Here is a 22,421-nt window from a genome sequence, read left to right on the forward strand (position 1 = left end):
GCACGCCGTGGGGCTGCATGCTGAACACGCGGCTCGCGTTGTTCCGGAACGTCACCCTCAGGCACTCGCCCACTTCGGCCTTGATCACGGGGCCTGGAAAAGAGCACATGGTCTCATTGCAGGATGTTTCTCTCAAATGGTGCACAAGTCACCAAGAACGTACAGCGATCGGTGCCTGGCTGCTTTTCCCCTCGCATGGGGAATGCTCCTGGGCCCTCGTGGCCATAGACCAGGTCCCTGGCACATGGCCTGAGCCACGCGGCAGCCCAGTTCATATGGAGACCCAGTGACTTTCAGGACAGTTCCTCCCTCTGTGCTCTAGGATGACCTCGCTTGAGCAGGGAGGTTAGACCAGATGACCCACTGTGGTCCCTCCCAACCTGAATGATTTTGTGGTTCTGTGATCTACAGACATTAATTAGCACCAACCCATGCCAGAAACAGCCAGATTGTCAATAAGACTAGACCTGCCTAGCCTAGCCTTATAATTCAGAGCCCAAGCTGTGGAGACTGTGGCATGCTCCCACAGGGAAGCTGGGCACCAGCATTCAGGAGCTTCCTGAACCCTTGGGGTGTCTCCTGGGGCAAGCCACAGGCACCATAATCTGCAGGAGGCAGGAGGAGCTGAGGTCTCCTCCTCAGAGTGGGGGCATTGCTCGCTAACTGGTGGAAGTGACTGTTTACTCTCAAAAATCTGTGACATGAAAAGATTTTAGACTGTCTTACCTAAGAGTCCAAGATGTGCTTCCTCTGCGAGTCTTTTTTTATGTTCAGTGAAAGAACCATCTGTGTATTCCCTGTAAACTGCTTTTTTATAAGAACCACCAATTCTTGTCTCACTTTGCTCAAAAAACGTCTGAGATTCACTGTGAAGAAGAAATTGCAATAGATGTAAAAGGTTCAAGTCATAATGCTCAGCCATACAAAGGCAGTGAGGACTTCAACCTTGTTTTCTGAGCATGACATGCTGAGTTTGTCTCTGGGTCTCTTTTCAGTGGTCTGGCCACACACGTCTATGCAGTCCCATGTAAGATACACAGGACTCTGTTACCCTCTGCTAACTTCTGTTTAAGCCACTGTGCAGTGCTGCCCTTCCAGAGCCAAGTGTGCTCAGACACTTTCCAACAGTGATTTCTAGTCAACATTTCACAACTTCAAGTTTACTCTCCTTTTTATTAAAAATTACAAATAATTCAACAACAGTGGATACAAACACCAAGAATATGTAACATCTAAACACAAAGAGAAAGATTCAGTCTACACTTTTATTCTTCAAGAAAGGACCTCTCAGGGTTGTACTAGCAGTATTCAAACAATGAACTGTGCCTCATCCCTCATGGAGGAGGTAAATATTATTTAACTCACAGCTGAAAAATTTGAGGAATCAAGGTATTCAGTGAATTCATACAGGACTTAAATGTCTAAACACAGAGCAAAGGGCAAAGCTATCTTGTGCAAGCTGTTTCCTAGATGAGATGTCCATCAGCTGAGGTGATGATCAGGAATTCCTAACTTTGTTCTCTAACTCAGAACAATAAACTGTTTTGAATCACCAGGGGTCACTGCCTACATGTGACATAATAATTCATCTTAATCCCAGTGAAATGACTAACATAGCAGCAAAATTTATAGTAAGATTACATGGGGAACAACAGACCTAATTTGGACTGATAATTATCCAAGCATTAATATTAAACAGAGGTGAGCACAATGAGCAAATTCAGCTGGAAAGTCAGTTCTATCACATGGCTTACCTTATTTACCATGTTTAAATCAATTCTGCTTGGAACATAAAACTTTAATTAGAAGCATTTACCTGTCAACAATTAATTCTTGTCCTGTAAAATGGTTCATTGCAGATGGTCCATAATTCCAGATGATCTCTTCGGCAGCAATGAAGTACTGTCTTATCTTTGTACACTCATTGTGATCCGGTGTGGATTTTTTACAATCTTTTACTTCAAAAAGTGCCTGCATACCACCTGGAAAAAAAAGGAGATGGAGAAACCTAAGGAGAAGTAACTGCACTTTGTTGTATCTTTCCCTGCTTCCAACAGCTCTTCTGTTCCCTGGAGGGTTCCCAGACCAGTGACAGCTATGCAAATCACAAATGAAGAGGAAGATGAATGCTACAAGAGAACTCACACCAGCTGAGCTGGCATGGAGAGACACAGCCGTGGTACCTCCAGCAGGCAGACAGCTGCAGTGAAGTGCGTTCTGCTTCTACAGCTGCAACTGGCACAGCAAAGATCAGGGTGGGGTGGACATGGTGCTGTTGGTGAGCACTTCAACCAAGGCCAGATGCTACCAGGCTGACCATCTTCTGTCTAAATCTAATCAACACTTACTTGTGGAACTCCTGGGTCTCTGCACCCTAAGGGCAGGGTCTGTTAGCAAATCCGCTTGCTGGATATACAAATAATACAGTAGAGAGCTCTTTTACAGCTACAGATTAGGCCGATTTGTAGGATTTAAGTCTTGGCCAGGATGCTTCAGCCACATCAGTATGTCTTTGGCAGCAGGCAGTTTAGTCTGCTTGTCCTGTGCCCCGTGCCAAGCATGGAATGAGCCCTGACTTTTTTGCTGGCAAACAGAAAATCGTGGTTAGGCATTTTCAGTATGAGGCAAACATCGTGCTGGCTTTTTGTCTGAAGTTGAGGCTTGCAAGAGTGCAGCTGTGCTAACTGCTGCCAGCTGACAATGATTCCCACTACAGACAAGAATTCCCTTGATTTCCATGCCCACCTAATGCACTTGTAGGTGTTTCAATCACTGTGAGAGTTTTGTTACGCAGAGGAGAATATTGCCTGGGATGTAACCAGGTCAGAAGCTCCAGCAAAGTGACTCAGTAAGCTCTTAGCTCAAGCTAAAAAGATTCTGATCATTGAAACTTATACTGTACCTTCGATATGGTCATTCACTTGGCAGCTGAGCAGCCACTCCCCAGAGCTCCTTGGTATCATGACAGCATCGACAAATGTGGCTGGGAAGAGGCTGATGGTGTCAACTCGATGATGCCTTTCTATTAAGGTCTGTCCATGAAAGTAGGCTGAGTGGATATCAGCTTCATTTCCCATGCCAAAAAGATGCCATTTTACCTTATCTTCCACACACATTGTGAGGTTTGGGAGGTATCCATACATGTACCCGTTGATTGCTAAAATAGATGTTGTTTATTACAGTTAACTTCACAGACCTTAGGAGATTTTCTTCAAAAGCAGGTGTCATACAACCATTGCTCTGTTCTTCAAAACAGGAAGAGGCTCAAAAGAAAGCTCCTTTGAAACTGAGACAGTATCAGACATATCCCTGTCAGAGCCAAAGATATCTTATTTGTCTACACTAACAGTGAAAACTGCTTTTCTAAACTGTGATAGTATTATACAGAATTCAGGACTGAGAAACAGAACAAAGTAATACAACTCTGTTCAGAGCAATGGGAAATGACACTGGCAAAGAGCTTCTTGGCCCCTAAGAATTTTATATCACAGCTCCAAAGGTTTGATTGTACAATACTTGCTATCACTTTTGAAATCTTTTTTTTTTTAATTTAAAAGGATCTTTCTTAATCCTCCAAGAAAAAGCTTTGATTAAAAAGAAAAATTTATCTACGAGTCACCTTTAAAAGAGGCAAGACATAAAAGTATTACTTCCCCATATCAGTGACAAGTAACATTAATATAATGTTCTCTCACAGTGCATTTTATTGCTTTCCTGGAAGTCCTCATCGTCCTTGTTCACTTTGGAAGGCTCAGAACAGTATGTTCTGATATTGTCATCTAGATACCAACTGAGATTTTCATCCATCACAGAAAACATAAGGATAAATTCAGCATCAAAGTGTGGATCACTGTTCCCATTCATTGTACCTGAAAAGGAAAGCAGAATAATCAGTCTTTGGTAACTGCCAGTAATTTTTCGTTAGTCTTACACTGTTTACTTCATGTTTTGCCACTTTTCTTGAGTGTGACTGTACACATAAACTTATAGTCATGCTCAGAAAACAGATTTATGTGCAATATTTATTCTCAGTAAAGTTATTTTATAGTATCTTTCAGTTTCTCATATATATATTTATATAGTTTGTTGTATCAGTATTTACACTTCCTTGTGCATTGCTAGCATGAACACATCTCACTCATATGAATTTGTGTATATATATATAGTTTGTTGTATCAGTATTTACACTTCCTTGTGCATTGCTAGCATGAACACATCTCACTCATATGAATTTGTGGACAAAGTATTCTGCAAATTACATTTGCTGTCACACAGAAAATCAGACTACTTCCTACACTACTAAAGACAGTTAATAGAGAAGGCCAAAAGCTGTTCAGCTGGAATCTTCTCCTCCAGTAAATTATTTCACTGATATTTATCAATAAGCATTATCAATCACCTTGCATATGTATTTATTTACTCATTTATTTATGGCTTACCTTTCCTGCAAATTATTAAAGGCCCAACAAGCCCTGAGGCAACATCTCTTGGAGCATCTGTGTGGGAGTGGTAAGCCCTGGTTATGCAGTCTGCATCTCCTTCAGCTGGACCCTGATCTTCTGTCACATCCCATGTGTAAGTGCACAGGCCTCCGGGCTCCACAGCATCATCTCTCTTTTGCACATCTTTGGTGTTGTCAGGATAAAGAGCACCTGAAGAATTGCCACACAGCCACCATTAGCAGAACATGAGCACAACGGGACATCAGGATAGCTCCTGCCATGCTTACAGTTGACTACATGTTGTAGTAAAATGGACTGAACATCTGAATACAGGTAAAAACCCCAGCCTTAAAACCAGGTGAATAGGTATTTTCTTTCTCTTCAGAAATCCCTTCATTTGCCTTTCAGGTCCATGGGAGTGCTTCAATTAATGGCACATTAAAGTTAGTCTTTAATTTACTGGGAAGGGACTATGCACTTCTGGTAAAAAGATAACAATTCAAATATTTGTAAAAGATTTGTTCAATATTAATCTTGGAAACTGTTCTAAAATATTGCATATGTCCTGAAGGAATATAGGTGTTGCTGGAATGACAGCAACAGAAAGAAATTCCAAGAAGAGCATGTACTGCTATGTAACACACTGTTCTGGTCCCACAGAGCGTGTCTGTATCAGGACATACATTAGCTGTAATGAAAAAGTTCACAAAATATTAGAAGCTGATACTTCACAAATGCTTCTAATGAAATGTCTTTGAGACAACATCATATCTCAGCAACTCACACGCTGTTCTTAAGGCCCAACAATAAAATTTTGAACAGCCATAGCCTGATGCTGTCCAGTGCAGAAACCCCCATCATCCAAGTGTGTGGGGACTGGTGATTGCAAGGACAAACCATCACTGATCCCAGGAGCACTCCTGGATATGCCTTACAGTGTGTCAGGCTTTCACCTCATTAATTAATTACTAAGCAGTATCTGTTCCTTAGTTTTAAGAAACTCTTGTGTATCTTATACACCATATACACAGAATCAGTGTTGAGAATTTGGAGCTGTAAGTTATCACTGTTAACAATATTTCTTCACATCAGCATCTTTTTTTTTAATATATATATATCCTCCATCCCTGAATCTCTTATATACCTTTATACCCTTATTTCAGGTGAAACACAAATACTCTCAGGTAAAACGCTGATCTAAAATCACCTCCTTTAAGAATTCCACTTTTGGCTTTGTATTTCACTCTTGAAACAACTATCAAACTTCTTAGCTCCTGTTTTCAATTGATTGTGTCCTAGTTTAAATCTTTATTTACTTGACCAGTCATCTCTCTGATAAGAGAATATCACTTACACTCCGAGGAATGAGTCACTTTTCATGAATTCTGGCACAGAATGAACTCCACCTACCTTCATTTTCTTTTGTGTATCTTACACCGTGGGGATGCAGTGTGTAGTTTCGGGAAGCAAAGTTTTTCAAGTGAATAGTAATGGAATCACCAACTTCTCCCTTAATTATAGGGCCTAAAAATCCCAGCCAGGAAGGTTTCTCAACTATCTCATCATATAAATGATTGGTGTACTGAGTGTAGACAGCCTTCTTGTAAATGCTTCCTATCCTGTGTGGTCCTCTTTTGAGAAAGACTTCAGCCTGCCTGTAAAGAAAACACACACACATCTGTAGTGTCAGATACTCACTTTATATGTTAATGGATTTAATTAGTAGAGTCTCAAATAAAGACCAGGCCTCTGCAGCACTGCTAGGAACAAGTATGTCTCTTACCACAAAGAGTTAGGCACCCATATAGAAAATAAATACTATACACCAACCCGATATTTTTTCTACCTCTTTTGTAGACTGAAGGTGAAGGTATTTGATACAATTTCAGGGAAATCTGAGACTGTGTGGAGAAGGAAAATAATAGTTTTTATTGCTCTAAACATTGTATTTGCATGCTTAATTTGCTGTATAATTTTCCAGCCTGTTTAAAATAATTATTTCCATCACCACACCATGATGTTGACTGCATAGGCCTTGTTCCATTGAATGAGGAGCAGAATTTTCAGCCAGTAAATACATATAAGCTGTCTGGACATGAGCAAAACTGCAAGGTGCTGCTGAAGCCCAGAGTGTGCACGGGCAGGAGGACAGGCTGGCACACAGAATCTGGAATGAGTGAGACCACGAGAGCTGGTGAAAGAGGAAAGAGCCTATCCCATGAGCTGAAGTGAGGCTAATGGAGATGGTATCTCCTACAGATGGCACCAATGGTTCTGAAATGTGTTGCTGTCATGAACATGCTGTCCCAGCACCACCAACCACAGACAAGGAGTCACCACATGTTTCTGACAACTATCAACAGGGAATGGCTTTGGAGCCAACCTTTGCAGATGCTGAGGGTCAGGTAGCTTTCATTAAATATTTTAGTCTTTATGAAAGTGGAGAAAGTACTTGTATTTGCTAACTACAATGGTGAGAGGGTCTGCCAGCACTGGCTGTCCAAACCAGGAGTGCTGCTGTTGGCTGGTGCTGTGAACCCAAACTCATCTCCTTAATAACAAACCCTCTTGCCCCTTTCCCTGCCTGTTTCAGGAGGACCAGCTGTGGAAGTAAAGTTACTTCCTCCAGGAGGAGGCAATCCCAGGAGACAGGGCAACACTGCCTGAGGTTCAGCCGTCTTCCCCGCCAAGAAACTAAGCCAACTTGGTTTAATATTCCCAGCAAGCCATGTCGTGAAGCAAGTTAATACTGCCCAAAAATGCAAAGTATTCTTCACAAGGCTGAGTATTGTTAGAGCATGTAGGGAAGGAATTGTTTGTACCTTGGCAAGCACAGATCTGAAGTGTAATTAAAATGCCAGTTCAGAGCTCCATGAAACTCAGGGAGCATAAACTCAAAGGCTCAGTTACTAGAAGTCTGAGTGCAGAAAGCTTTTGAGCTGCAAACTAAATTAAACAAATATGTTATGGCACTGTGGGTGGAAGGACCCAGCTGTGCTGCTGCACCAGTGAAAACCACCCCTGCCAACAATGAATAACTAAAAACAAAACCTCTGCACAGTGGGAAAGTTTTAAATCTGTCAAACTTCTGTGTTCAAAAACAACAGCATAAGTCATCTGTTCAGCACTGGCACCTAAGACATCCAAAATTAAACATCATTAGACATTTTGGGTCTTTTTCTAGTCTCTACTTAGTAAATATTTCATTACCACAAATTCACACACCACTGCCTATTCCAGTGCTTTTAATTAACAGAACATTGGAATGCAATTCTCAAGCAAGCCAGGAAAAAAAGTCAAAATTCTCTTACACGTCTGACAAAATCCACTGACACCAACGAAATTCTTTTCACTGCCTTCACCAGGTTTTCAGTCTGGCCCTGGTGACGATGCTGTAAAATCAAACTCAACCAGCGTGAACTGCTTTACTTACTCCTCTTCTGCAAACAGCTGCCCCGAGATGGCGTTGGCACTGCCGGGTGCATAGTTCCAGGCTGTCTCCCTAATGCCGATGTAGTACTCCCTGTTCACTGCTCCAGCCTGGCAACAGCAAGAAACCAGCAAGCAGCTTAGAAGGAACAGCTTCATCTTGCATTCACGAACCTTGAGGAAAAAGCAAAATGAAACCACAGGACAGACACATGCAATTTCCCTTTATATATCCCCGTCTCTCCCACCCCCATGTCCTTACCTCCCCCTCCCCACTCCTGTTTGCTTTGGTGAGCACAATAAAACCAATTGCACAATGTCTCTGTGTGTGGAGAGCAAACAAAGGATTCTGGTAACCTCGTCAGTTCAAATAATCTTCAAAAACATTTTTTCAATTCCTGCCAAACTACTATCACACAAATTACCATTTAGAGTGTCACAGATTGTAAATTTTGCCCTGAACTGGAAGTAAATTTAAATGGATTTACAGACTTAAACTTAATTGCATTCTTCACCACTCTCTCTCTAGCTCATATAGTCCTGAGAAAACAATGCCTGTGATGTGTGGCACAAGAACACAACTTCTCGAGCATGCTGTGGAAAGCTCTGGCACCTTTTCCCTGTGTACCTGCTCTGTACTGACACAAGGAGCCCAAGGTTCACCTTCACCTGCCTGTTCCCCTCGCTCGTTCTGCCCCAAAGATCTGCCTCTTCCCTTCTGCACAGCCACACCAAACTGGTGTGGCACAAGCAGACAAGGGTGGACTGAAGTCACTGGGACAAGGGTGAACATCAGGGCATGCCTGGTCAGCTCTGCTACCCACCACAGCTCCCTCAGAGATGCAATTTTAGCACGAAGTGTGGCACATATTGCTCAAGCTGAAAAGGACCGGCTATTCACTGATGGAGGTGGGGCATGTTTGCATCCCCTTTCCAAGCAGTTTCAGGGTTGCTCAAATGGAAATGAGGCTCGGAAATGCCACAAAATGACCTCCCTATGTTATCTTCCTCCTAGTCCATTGCCAGACAGGATAATCCACATTCTTCAATGATTAAAAGCATAAGATCCACATAATCTTAAATGTTACTATTATCTAAATGCACTACCCAGTGCCAAATGCTTCTTTTGCTTTACTGAAGTTCCATAAACATTTTGTATCTGTTAATCTCATTGAAAAATAAGAACAAAATTGGACCTTAAAAGTGAAACGTTTGAAAACAACCTAACTAGAGTTTGCAAGGGCACTTTTTCGAGCATATATTCATTACAATATGGTTGTGTCTGAAACTTTAGACATAACAAGCCACCTGTAAACTTCTATTAAAAAATAGTATTTTCAGTCATTTGGGAAATCTTAAAAAATCTTGTTTGTGCTCTGAGCACTGACACAGTCACACTCACTCTAAATGACATTGTTTACTGTATGGCAGCTTAAAAATATCTGCAGTAAATCTGTAGTAACCACAATCCTCTCTGAGGCAATTTTAATATGGGTCAGAAAAATTATGATTATTCTGGATAGAAGATTAAGATTCAGACCATAACTAAAGTGCAGAATTTTCCCTTTCAGGACATACAAATATAATCCTTATTTACCAGGACTGTGCTATACAGATAAATTACCAATTTTAATCAGTATTCATATAGAAAATTTCAGGCACTGTCAGAATATTGAATTTCATGATCTCACCTTCTAGAACCTTCTACACATCTGCATGAAAGTGATGACTGTGGCCAAAGCCAAGATTTTGAAATTTGACCAAATCTATGATGAAATTCTGGAGTTTCACAGGTTGGAGTCATGTGCTCAAAATGATTTCTGCAGGGGTTTTTTTTGTTTATTTGCCCTGTGTGCTGGTTTTGGCTTGTGCAAAATTGAATTTCTTCCCAGTGGCTAGAATGGGGCTGTGTTTTGGATTTGTGCTGAACATAGAGTTGATAATGCAGAGATGTGTGTGTTCTTCCTGAGCAGTGCTGACACAGAGCCAAGGCCTTTGCTGCTTTTCATCCTGCCATGCTGGCAAGAAAGTTGGGGATGTAGGGGAGACTGGGAGGAGACACAGCTTAGGCAGGTGACCCAAACTGTCCAAAGGGATATTCCATACCATAGGACATCATGCTCAGTATATCAAGTGCAGGGAGGAAGGAGTGAAGGGGCAACATTTGGAGTGATGGTGTTTGTCTTCCAAAGGAACCATTACGTGTGATGGGGCCCTGCTCTCCTGGAGGTGCCCAACACCCTCTGCCCATGGGGAACAGTGAATTAATTCTCTGCTTGTGTGTGCAGCTCTTGTTCTCCCTATTAAACTATCTTTAATTCAAGCCATGAGTTTTCTAGCTTTTACCCTTCTGATTCTTTCTCCCATCCCACTGGCGAGGCCTGTAAAATAGGAGATACCAACCTGTGGCAGAGTGGAAATGTAAATTCACCAGACACAATCATACAAAACAAGCAGTTCTAGAGCAGTTCTGGAGCAGTTTATTTAACAATAAAAAACCAGGTGATTTTAATACAAAAGCAGTTCCATAGTATTCAAACCTCTCTATTGTCACAACAAGTTGCAGGGTAAAAAAACTAAGAGTCCCTGCCAGGGACAACAGGACAGGTGAGAAAAATGTAGATGTCAAACAGTTCAAATAACTTCACCCAAAATAGAGAGGTTTGAGAGACAAAGATTTAAGACAAGGGTTTAATTTCTCTTTGTAGCACCATGCATGTTGGAGATACCATCTCTCTCTCTCTCTTTCTGGGGCTGGGGGAAAAGCAGCAACGATTTCCTTGCCAAGTTCAGAGAATCCTGGCCTGCAAATAAAAAAAGGAAATGCAAATCTCTCTCATCATTGCTGTGAAAGTCACACATTGGTACAAATGTCTGTAAATTGAATACTAGAAGAAAGGTGCTCAGAAACTGCTGATTTCTGACTCAGAAGCTGGTGAAGGGACTCGAGCACAAGTGCTATGAGGAGAGGCTGAGGGAGCTGGGGGTGTTCAGCCTGGAGAAGAGAAGGCTCAGGGGAGACCTTATCACCCTCCACAACTCCCTGAAAGGAGGTTGGAGTCAGGTGGGGGTTGGTCTGTTCTCCCAGGCAACCAGCAGCAGGACACGAGGACACAGGCTCAAGCTCTGCCAGTGGAGGTTTAGGCTGGATATTAGGAAGAGATTTTTTATGGAGAGAATAATCAGGCATTGGAATATGCTGCCCAGGGAGGTAATGGATTCATTGTCCCTGGAGGTTTTCAAGATGAGACTTGATGTGGCACTTAGTGCCACGGTCTAGTAACCACAGTAGGGCTGGACTTGATGATCTTTAAGGTCTTTTCCAACCCAGTTGAAATTAAAAATCCCAAAAAACCTCTGCTGACATAGCAGTAACAGATTCAGCATCAGTGCTCAATTCTCAGCAGCTTTTTTTTCTTCTCAATCCTTGCCTTAAAGGTCAGAGTGAGCAGCCACCAATCCTTGCATACCACAAGGAATTAGTGGATTAATCAAAACCAACAAATGTGTTATCAGTATAGATCCTCTGGTTAAAAAAATGCAATGGCATAGAGAATGCATAAACCAAAAGGATAGGTTCTCAACTAAGAGAAATTGCTGAAGCTAAACTGACTTAGAGATGCTGAAGAAATTAACCTAAGATGTTTTGTTACCTGTCCAAAAACAGAATAGGTCCCACAGAGCGTTCGCTTCAGCTCAGCAGCCACTTTGAGAAAACAGATGATCAACTCCAGTCCACTGAGAGCTATCAGAATCGAGAGCAAAATGACATTCCACTCCACTATGTTAGCGGGCTCTGTGCACCGAGTCCAGGCAGAGTAATCTGTGAGGTACCTGTTAGAGAAACACCACTGTGAAGTGAGAAGAATGCATCTATTGATTCGATGAACAATTTCTTCCAGAAGAGTTACACTGATATTTCTTACCCCCCAGCAGTGTCTCTGAAAATATAATCCCATCCACTTGATGAATTGCAGAAAGGGCCTTGAATCAAACCCAGGGTGAAAATGATGCAACTGTATCCTGAGAAAGCAACTCCAAGCAGGGCCAACACGATGGAAATAAAACTCTGAAGAGAGAGAAATATTATTGTGTGGGGACAGTGTCTGCAGCAAACACAATCATTCAGCCTGCCTAGCCACTTCCTTCAGGTGAACTTCATGTTGGATTTTCCCAGTCTTCAAAACTCAGAAAGAAAAATAGCCAGTAAAGTATAGTAAGCATACACACACAAAACAAAGATGAAGACAGTTCCTAAACGCTAAGTTAAATATTCTTTGGGTGTTTTTTTAAAAATTGCATTTTTGAAAAATTATTTCCCAATACACTGGAGGAACACAACTATGTATTAAATATGTCTGAATCCCAGGTAGCGTATGAGTCATTACTGGAAAAAATAGCTTCCAAATAATACAGGCAAAGGGATGAGGCTCTTTAGTCAGTGCACTTCATTGACAGGCTCAGGCCTTCTATGCTCTTATTTTATTTTACAAGGATGTGGGGGGAGTGCTTGTCTAATTTTCTTTCATCCTGCTTATTATGCATCAGAAGGAAGAAGCTACATTCTCTGTGACCTTGCAATCCAATTTAGAATCCTCCCCTGTGAAAGGAAGTGAAAACAGAGCAGTGGAGAGGGCAGCAGGATGTGCTGGAAGCAGGGGAGCAGGAAGGTGCTCGAAACAAATGCTAAAGAGATGCACAAAAACAAAACACAGACTCACCCTGTAGGTTTTGTTACAGCTCTCACTCTGGCAGCACCGGTAGAACACACTACACTCCAGTGTTATTAAAATTACTGCCAAAAGAAGCATCTGTAAGGGGACATCATAAGGTCAGTGAGATGACAGCAGATACTAAAACCAAAGTCTCCTTCACCTGTGGAAGGCAAGGGCTGCATCTCTTGTGCTCTCTGGAGATGTTAAAGCTGATCCATAGGAGAGCACAATTACTCAAGGCACACGTGGAACTGGAGTGGGATTAGTAGCCTGTCACTGTACTTGTGTCTTGGACTTGAAAGCCAAGAGTACAGTGTCTCCCACTACAGCAAAGTGCTAAGAGCTTGGGCACAGCTACACCAGCGAGGCTGAGAGAATAAAACCAAGTTCACATGTAAAAGAATCAATACCAATGAAAGGAAGGTCAATACAACTACATCAGTTCAATAGCTTCTTGCTGACACAGGTACATGGATCAGGGTATTGCCTTCCTTACCAACACAGTTATGCTAGAAAAAGTAATGAAAGCTTTTTGTTAAATTTACCTGTACTTTACTTGTTTTCTCTGCCAAGTATCCATCCTGATTTTCTCAGACTACTGAGTTATTTAAGCCTTATCCTAGAATAGTTTTGCTAAATATGATCTGGACTCCCAGAACAACAAACTGTCACTCAGTTTGAAAGCAGAAATACAAGAAGGGGATGTTTCTGAATCACAGCACTATCCTCTCACCTGCTGCTGACCTCTTTGTAACAGAATGATATTTATTTTTTACAAATTTGTAATAATTCTAAAGCTAAAAATGCTTTAAGATACCAACATCCCTGCTGCAGTTAACTTTTTCCCAATTTGCAGCTGTGTTTTTCTGCTTGAATCCTGCCTGAGAGTTCTTTTCCTCTGCTGGAAAAGATAAGGATTTTTTTCTGCTTTAGGAAGAATACACGATTTCAAAACAATGTCTCATGTTTTAGTAACTCTCCCAATTCAGCACCTTCACTAAAACACTGGGCTGCACATAACTCTTAAAAACATCTGAACCACTACACGAAGCTCTTTTAGTTTTTGTTTCATTTTGTTTTGGTAAAAGAGCTTTAATTCAGCCTCCATAGAGGATTAAATCAACATAGTGTCTACCTCTGTAAATTACACATGAACAAAGAGGCAGCAGAAAACAACCCCTAAACAATCAACCCTGCAAAATCACTTATGTTAAAGAGTATACATAGCTTGTCATTCAGTATATTAACATCTTTTCCAGTTCGAGTTTTTCTGCCTGCAGTGGTTTTGCCAAAGTGATCCATATGCTCTTTAAAAGCATAATTACATTGTTGAAGAGTAACCCAATTATTACTTGCAGTAAAATGCAATTCATTAACAATCCACAGAATGAGCACTTACCATCACACCTGAGAAACAGATGCCCTCAAAATACCAGATGTAGTTGGGGAGCTGGGAGCTGGCAGCATGCAGAGCTTTCCCGTTCGGAAAGTACAGGAGGATGTTCACAACAATACTCCAAAGCGCAAGAGGAATCAGCAGACAACTCAAACAGCTTCCACATGTCTCTAAAGCCATCTCTCAAGAGCTCTGGAAGTTTTGCTCTTCTAAACTAAGAAAGGATTACAAGATTTTAAATATGAAGAGCGCTTTGACTCCCCCAGCTTGATTCAGTCATTTCATATTCACAGGAACCACTGACTGGAGTGTGATTCCAGGGACAGAAGTGCTTAACAGTTAGCAGAACAACAGATGAATATCACTGTGTAAACTCCCTGTCCTGTCTAAGCACGTCTTTAAGCAGCCACTTTCCTTCTAAAAGATCCTCCTTTGTGATCTTCCAAACAAAATATGTCTAGGAGTTGGACTCAGGAAGGAACTTCAAAGCTCTCATTTCCTAGTGACTGCTCAGAAATTCCCTGCTCCTCCCCAGCATACAAACTGGCACACACAACCTGTGACAGAGGCAGGTTGTTCAGCCTTACTGCAACATGGGGAAGGAGGCTGTCAGATGATAAATATGCCCAGTCTCCGTACAGAAGGCCACACTTTGCCTCACTACAGAGAATTAGTATCAGAGCCCTAAGGGGGAGCCAACATTTGTTGCTGACTTGGGGCAGCTGCACAGGAACACCAGTCTGGGCTGTCTTGCAGAGAGTACAGAAGCCCAAATAACACTGGTTAGAAACTGCCAGGCAGACTTACTTTCACTCTTTTAATCAATTACTCTTTCCAAAAAAATGTTCTACAAATTAAATCCTTCTATTTCTCCAACTGTTTCACCCTGTGCTTACAACTGAGCTTGCACAGCTACAGACCTGACCTACATACACATGACTTCTTGTGCAGGACAGAAAGTCTGGTTGTTTTTCTGAAATACCTGCTGTTTGCCCTGTGCAAAGCCAGACAGCTTCCCCGTGGTCACGTGTCATCATTCCCTAACACCTGAGCACCTAAACATCCATCCCAGCAACACAGAGCTGGGGAGGTTTGAGCACTCACAGCATGACCCAAGTCTGTGCCCCTTGTGAGTCATCAGAAAAGTAACTCAAGAATTAGCTTAGGCTTTACTCAATAGGAAAGTTGCAGTCAGAGAACAAAAAAAAATGGGGCTCTATCAAAAGCAGGAAAGCTGATTTTAGAAGCAATGATGTCATGACACATTTTCCCTCTGTTTCCTCATGAGCTGTTTCAGGCTCTGCATGCATGAGGCTTCTCTTGTCATCCCATAAAGGCTGTTTGGATTGCATGTTGTAACTAATTCCATACTACTGCTTTGAATGAGTTCACACAAGGAAATGGGCATGGGGTACTCACATAATTACATCATTTTTCTCCCCATACTCTGTTGTGACTCTCCTCTTTTTCTAGGAGGTTTCATTTTGAAGTCTTCAGACTTTGAGGATCTTCCTGTATTGCCTTTTTACTCTCAAATCACTATGGACACTTTTTTCCAGATTTCCCTCTAATCAGAATTAGCAGCAAACCTGCCCTTCCAGGCTCACAGGCTAAAACGGAACTCATGTCCTCAACACTGCATCTTTCAGAGCAGAGAAAACAGCTGCTATAAAAGCACACACATCACATCCCCAGGACTGATTTTTATTACAAAACTCAACGATCATGTAATAGGCTGAAATCTTTTTTTCTGAAAGTAAAGGCCAAAATTAGTATCAAGCAGCATATTTTATAATCAGATCTGCTACTATTTCCATTATGATCTATTCTGACTAGAAGAAATTAACATGGGAGATGCCTGAAGCAGCAATTGTTCTGTAGTGCAGCAATCTGCATCACAACTTAGTTTGTGTTTAAACTGAGCTCTGCAAATACCAAATCACAGTGTGGTTATTTTGCTGGCACATGATACCACTTGAACACGAAACAAAGAATGAAGCAAACCTGTCAGTTGGTTTCTCAAATATCTTACCAAGTGTTGCAATCACTGCTTTCCCGAACTGTTGTTATCCATGAGTTGATGCCAAACCCGTTACAGTAAAGCCACATTTACTCTGGATGAGGGACTGCTCTGCAGCTGAAACAAATACAACCTGAACCAACCACTTCTCCACAATGTAGCCCATAAACCTCACAAAACACTGTCTTATGCATCAGGCAACAAAGGAGTCCCACGGGCCTTTTTTCACATGGCAATATAAATAGTGCATAGAAATGCTGAGCACTGGTGCTACATGGATCTGGGCTGAAGTTTAAAGTCTAAACTCTAGCTTAATCATTCTGCCTATTGGAATTTCTAAAATAGTTTCAGTTCTTTAATGAATTGTGTGTACCAGAAAGACAAATAACAGCTATGCAAGCATAAAGGCAAACACCTCTGTGTTGCATGGAAATGATTCCATTGAGGACCCCGTTCCTTTTCCTCCTCCTCTCATTCCACACCAAATTTAATCCTGCAGATACTTTTTCAAACAGTGCTTCTTCACACACACAGACACTACTGCACAGCTGCAAGGAATTTTGTGTGTACACACACACATGCATGCACATATTCTCCTTCCTCCCATAGCAGGGCAAGACAGGAATAAACACAACAAACAAATGGCATTAAAGACCCTCAACTACCTCTACATATTTAGGTATTAATAAATCCTATTGCAAAAATCAGGTATCCTGAGATTTTAAACACAGACTCTTCCATCTGACAATTCTTTTGCAGCTGTGGTTGTATGTGTACAATTTTGTTTTCACAGTTAATATCTTTTCAGCTTTGTATTTGTAGAGAGCAGACTTGACTGCAAGGGCAGCATGAGATGCACCTCACATTTCTGGCTGCTGTTAAAGACCACCCTCCTAGTTACAAATAGCCTAAGGACACACTGACATCCACGGGAACTTCTTTTTCTCCCACAAACAGAAACCAACTTGTCTGTTTTCAGAGACAACATTAACAGCTAGATTCCAAAACTAAGCCTCATTGCCTTGAGATAAATGGCATGTCACATTTTGGTTTTCACTTGAAAAATGTGATTGCCAGGAGCATACTGACCTTGCCAGCAATGCTGTTGGCAGCATGTTATTCAGACTTACTTGTGATAAAACATTCACTCTAATATGCTACAAGCAACACTCCAAAGGTTCTTGCACAGGATCTTATAACAATGCCTCCAGGCTGCTTATGGGTAAAGTCAGGTATTTGGCATTAATCTGTCACTGCCAACCTGAATTTGCACTGGATTCCCTGAGCACTGTAAGGCCTGAGGGTCTGCTGGGTGAGGTAAAATCCAGAAGTCAGGCCCACATTTTGTTTTGTCTCAGGCCTGTAATAGGCAGTCAGGAGGTGACCCCTCTTGGGAGGGCAGAAGGGACTCCCAGATGGGCTCAGCTGCATGCAGTGTCCCCTCAGGTCCCTGGGATGGTCATCAGCCAGGAACTGTTGGCCCAACCCAGGACGAAGACTCCACATGTACAGCTGTATCTGTCAGAGAACTGTCACTGAACTCCTGCTGATGCACAACCACCTGACTCAGCTAAGTGATCCAAACCCAGCAGTTCCCACTCTGGCAGAGCCTGCTGGAGAGGAAAAGCAGGTTGTAACCTGACTATGTTATAGCCACGTTCTCATGCCACCAGTGTCCTTTACTCCAAGACCAGGCAAAGTCATGTTTCAGCCGGGGCAGGGAAGGAATCACTGACACCTGCTGGGGATTTTTAATACAAATCTTTATTTGTGGAATACAGGGGAAGGTCAGAACAGTACTCAAAAGGTGAAGTGCATGTATCTACCCTTGATCATCCACATCTTACTGCTGCTTTGGTTTTGGTCCAGCTGACCAAAACCTAGTATTCATTTATTTCCAGGCCAGATTTGGTTTGTGTTCATTCCAAAATCAGAATAAAAGAGCAACTTTATTGGGAGAGCAGGATAAAGGACAGAGCTGTTGCGACAGTAAAAAGAATAAAATAAATAAAACCTCTTTAGTGACACATATTCAGGCAGTTGTCTGCACTAAGATGAAATGGACCAAAGATATCCAGGATACATTTTGCCTTTAGACAGAGGCAGGTTAGTGGAAAACCTGCATGTAACTGCAACGACAAAGGCTGACCCCAAGTCACTTAAATCGATGGCAACAGCACAATTTGACAAATGTGTATTTCAGTTTGCATGGAGTTTAAAAAACTCCACAGAATACTCATTACAGCACACACACCCACGAAGTCAATGCATTGTCAGGTTTCTAGCAAGCATATGTCTGCGGGGGGAACAAAAAGAAAGAAACATATTAATGGAAAGAATGCTAGTATTGTATCCAACTATAAAGGCAAAAATTAACCTGAGCACATTTAGACAGCCACAGCATTGTGGTTCTATACTGCAGTTACAGCATGGGACACAGGAGGGAGAAGATAGTAATGGCTTTGAAAGAGCCCCACATTCAACGATGTCAATTAAACATGTCAAACACACTCAGAGCTATAACGTGTGATACAAATTAAATCTGGTTTATACCTTAAGCCATTGAGGTTCCAGCACTACCACTATGATACTGATTTCAACAACATGCCCAAACTGTTAAACAGGATGTTAAAGAGATTTGGAGGAAGCTCCCTTTCCTCAGTCAAAAACAAAATCCACCTTCAAAGCACCTTCAGATCTCTCTGCAGGTTTTGTTAGCTACATGCAGTTTAATTCCTTCTCCTATCTTACTTTTACTAAGCAAGGCCAGGATGCTGCAGTTTTTATTGCATGCAGCATATTCTTAGGAGTTTATGAGCTGCTGGGGGCAAAACACAAAGCAAGAGCAATATAACTAGAACAAGCACCACACTAGGCAACAATGGTTTAGGCACTGGCGAAGTCCATGACCACCAGGAGATCTGTATCTCAGTTACATTTTCTACATAGTGCTGACGATCACATGTGCCACTGGGCAGTAAAAAAGCCTTCCAGCTCCCATGCAGACTAATGTCACTGGGACAGCTGAGGAACCAGCTGAAACTACATGGTCAAATACTACATGAAACTGCTAAACACAACAGGACTATAACGCAAGTTGTACATGGAATTGTTGCTCAAGAATACCTAAAAAGTAACTGTTGAGTAAGACTCCACAGTAGCACCAGTAACAATCCTGCTTCATGTTCACCTGAGAAGCATGGTTATTGCTGCCAATGACTTACCTCCTCATGATTGCAGCACAACCCACACAGTCCTCCAAGAATGCCATTGATTATCTGTATGAAGCACAGAATGAACTCTATTCCTCCCAAGACAAGGAGGATGGAAAACAGGGTGACATTCCACTGCACAATGTTTTGAGGTTCTTGACATCGAGACCACTTGTTATACTCAAACAAGTACCTGCACACAGCAATTAAAAGCATATTAACATTCTGTCAGAGTGGGATGTTTGCCATACATTAGAACCAGGTTATGTCTAGCCTGCAACTGCATCTAGGATGTTTGCTCTAAGTGGGAACAGAAAATGCAATGGTTTATTCCATGCAAAGTTTGTTTGCTCTAGGAACATGCTGAAATATCAACCATACTTTTTTTGCTAAGTCTTGGTTTCTTTAAAAAGAATGACCTAAGCTATAAAGGTAGGATCTTTTATTACTGATTAAAGTGAGGCACAAGCTCAAGGAAGCTGAAAGAGCAAAGCTGTTTCTCAAAACAACCACAGAGCTTTCCAGGACTGACTTTTTATCTTATTATGGCAATTACTGATCTGAGGCAAATGGGTCACTTCCTCCCTAGTCCTGCTGTCTTTGGGCCCTCACATGCCAACTTGGAAGAGCCAAACAGAGAACAAATTTGGAGGGGTACTGCAGTGTTTCACCTGTTACTGCTCGCTCACATCTTCAGAACATCAGCAGTGATGAGTCTTCAGCAAGGACCTAACCCAGTTCTTCTATACTCAGTAGTGGCTGGGGGGGATGGAGGAGGAGGAACTTGAGAGAGATGCAACTAAACTAACTCGACTGCAACCAGACTAACTTGGTCTTGGGAGAGATGTAACTAAAATGTAAAATTCAAACTCTACTGCAAAGAGCTTTATGTGGCTTCTTATTCAAATACTCAAACTCCTCTAGTCTGGCATCAGCCATAAGCTCCTACTAGAAACAGCCTTGAGGTTGCCAACCCTACAGACACTGTAAAACCGTGCTATGATCCAAACTGACTCCTCCTCCAAACTATAGGATTTGTGGGGACTAATGGAGAATAGCATACATAGACTTTTTTTTTGCTGTAGAACACTAATTAGGAATAATTAGGAGCTTCTGGCTCCCCCCACCCTGCAGTGTACAATGACTCTTATAAGCCTTCTCTATTTTCATTTATGAGGTTCTGTGCCATTGTCACTAATGAAGGCATTGTGCCATTTCATGGTGATGCAAAGCAACTGACAAAACAGACTCTTACATAAATGACAAGACAAATTTCATAACAACCACTATTCATCATTTGAAAATCCCTCTAATTCCTAAAACTTTATACTTTGTTAGAGACGTTCATGGACATGAACAGTACATGATGCATAGATATTATTACCTATGCTCAGATCCCTCTTTGTAGGACAGAGGATTTCTACTGCTGTGGTTTAACACTATAGCAGTATAACTGTTGCCATTTGTTTAGTTCTCAGTGAGTGAGAAGCTTAAAGTTATGAAGGGACCTTGGTATATGGTTACTGCATATTGCTGAAAGGTACTGGAATAAAGTCCATGCGTACATGGGGGAAAATACAATATCCTCATGAACAGACAACTTACCCTCCAGAGGAATCAGTGAAAGGATAGTTCCAGTTTCTCTCTAGGTGGGTAAAACAATATGGTCCTTGAGACAAGCCCAGTGCTGAAATGATTATACAGTATCCAGAGCCAAGGATCCCAACAAAGGCTGCCAGAACCGAGGACAGCATCTATATGGCAGACAAATACAAATGTTCAGCAGAGCCATCACCTTGTCTCTGGGATTACCTGGGACTGGGGTGTACAGGCTTACTTACCGCGCAGCTCTTCCCGCAGCCCTGGTGGCCAAAGCACCCACAGCAGTCATCATTGTGCAGCCCAATGAACACTGCAGCTGGAATGAGTACCTGGGTAGAGCAAACACACCACACCGCTCGTTTGGGTTGCACAGACAGGGCAGATAAAACAGACCTCACACTGTGCTGCTTCTTGGCAATCAGCCTGTCCAGGTTACTCAGCCTTACTCCTGTTTAACACAGCACCAACCCCAGGACAGGGATATTTCTACTGCTGCTTCGTGTATACACAGCACTTGAGTGCACAAAGAGCCTGTCAAGGTATTGCTCTGTTTAAAGTACTTCAGCTTGAAAAGTCTTTGTTCACATTAAAGGCTATATCCTGAAAATCAAATGCTCTGTAAAAAAAGGCATTCACTTTCTGCCAAATGAGGACTACAAGAAAAATCTCATACCTATTCGTTTAAAAAGCACTAACTACTGCCAATATATTAGTTACTTAAGAGTAGTCATCGTGGCCTGTGTGACAAACCAGTCTGACTAGAGCAAGAAGTCTAGGAGTATTTTGCCCAATTCAGGCAAATATCTCATCATAGACAACTAGCTTTGTCCAGGTTTTCACAACCAGCTTCCAGCGACAGAAAAGCAAAGTAACAAAGCAGAAGCTATCTGTAAGAAATACAGAGCATCCATACTCCAGAGCTTTCAGCATAAAAATCAAGAAGGAGCAGAGTTGATTAAAACAAGGATCCTCACAGTGGCACCAACAGAACTTAATAGTGTGCACTTAGAAAGACTCCAAGCTCAGGACTACCCTGGGAAACCATAAAGAAAGAGTAACGAGTTACCTGCAAACTGCACAGATTTACCTAACAAGATACTAAACTAAGAACTATACAGCTGAACAGATAAATACTAGTCAGCCTTTACTCAGACCTACTGCTGAGCCCCAATGCTGCAGGACCAGGAGAGGTTGTACAAGTGTGTTGCAGGAGCAGTTCCACTGGTTTCACTTGTGTTATTCCATGCATAAAGCCCAGTCTTTGCAAATCCCAGTCTAGGTTCCAGTGGGGCTGTGACACAGCTGTAAGCACCTCTCACAACTCAAAGTGCCTTACCATGCAAATGTTTTCAGCCTCTGATTCACAGACACCTCAAGATCACAGAATCATAGAACACTAGAGGTTAGAAGGGACCTGTACCTGCTTTCTAAGAGGACTTTTAAAAGCAGAAGAAAAAGTCAGGGAACTGAAATATACTACAATATGGTCCACAGAACAGAAAAGGTAGAAAATAATAGCTTCAGATTACCAGTGTCCTACAGTGAACACACTTGATTCTTCATCCTTTGCTGTTACTCAAATGCAAAGCTTTGACAATTGCCACT

At 41.9% G+C, this 22,421-nt stretch overlaps 3 protein-coding genes across 3 annotated transcripts in view; all 3 read right to left on the reverse strand.

Moving 5' to 3' along the window:
• Window positions 1-6: 6 nt before the first annotated feature.
• On the reverse strand, window positions 7-8,030 carry LOC103803219 (ceruloplasmin-like; the record flags this gene model as incomplete). Its single annotated transcript, XM_009075764.1, has 8 exons — window positions 7,876-8,030; window positions 5,853-6,097; window positions 4,440-4,652; window positions 3,696-3,869; window positions 2,903-3,157; window positions 1,817-1,982; window positions 727-866; window positions 7-93 (listed from the first exon to the last, which is right to left on the reverse strand). Coding segments are annotated over exons 1-8 (1,435 nt in total), but the record flags the coding sequence as incomplete, so codon positions are not given.
• Window positions 8,031-11,358: 3,328 nt separating this feature from the next.
• Window positions 11,359-14,374, reverse strand: TM4SF18 (transmembrane 4 L six family member 18). The gene is made up of 5 exons (XM_009075765.1): window positions 13,986-14,374; window positions 12,593-12,682; window positions 11,798-11,940; window positions 11,525-11,705; window positions 11,359-11,397 (listed from the first exon to the last, which is right to left on the reverse strand). The coding sequence occupies exons 1-5, from the start codon at window positions 14,160-14,162 to the stop codon at window positions 11,359-11,361; spliced, it is 630 nt and encodes a 209-aa protein (XP_009074013.1). The 5' UTR covers window positions 14,163-14,374.
• A 3,909-nt stretch (window positions 14,375-18,283) lies between these two features.
• Window positions 18,284-22,421, reverse strand: part of TM4SF1 (transmembrane 4 L six family member 1) — a 4,792-nt gene continuing 654 nt past the window's right edge. Inside the window, exons 2-5 of the mRNA XM_009075766.1 lie at window positions 21,056-21,145; window positions 20,820-20,968; window positions 19,227-19,407; window positions 18,284-18,298 (exon numbers count right to left, since the gene is read on the reverse strand). Of these exons, the coding sequence (XP_009074014.1) occupies window positions 18,284-18,298; window positions 19,227-19,407; window positions 20,820-20,968; window positions 21,056-21,145 (435 nt within the window). The remainder of the gene's footprint in view (window positions 18,299-19,226; window positions 19,408-20,819; window positions 20,969-21,055; window positions 21,146-22,421) is intronic.

Source organism: Acanthisitta chloris, unplaced genomic scaffold (assembly GCF_000695815.1).
Source record: "Acanthisitta chloris isolate BGI_N310 unplaced genomic scaffold, ASM69581v1 scaffold13875, whole genome shotgun sequence".
In the NCBI taxonomy this organism is placed as follows: Eukaryota; Metazoa; Chordata; class Aves; order Passeriformes; family Acanthisittidae; genus Acanthisitta; species Acanthisitta chloris.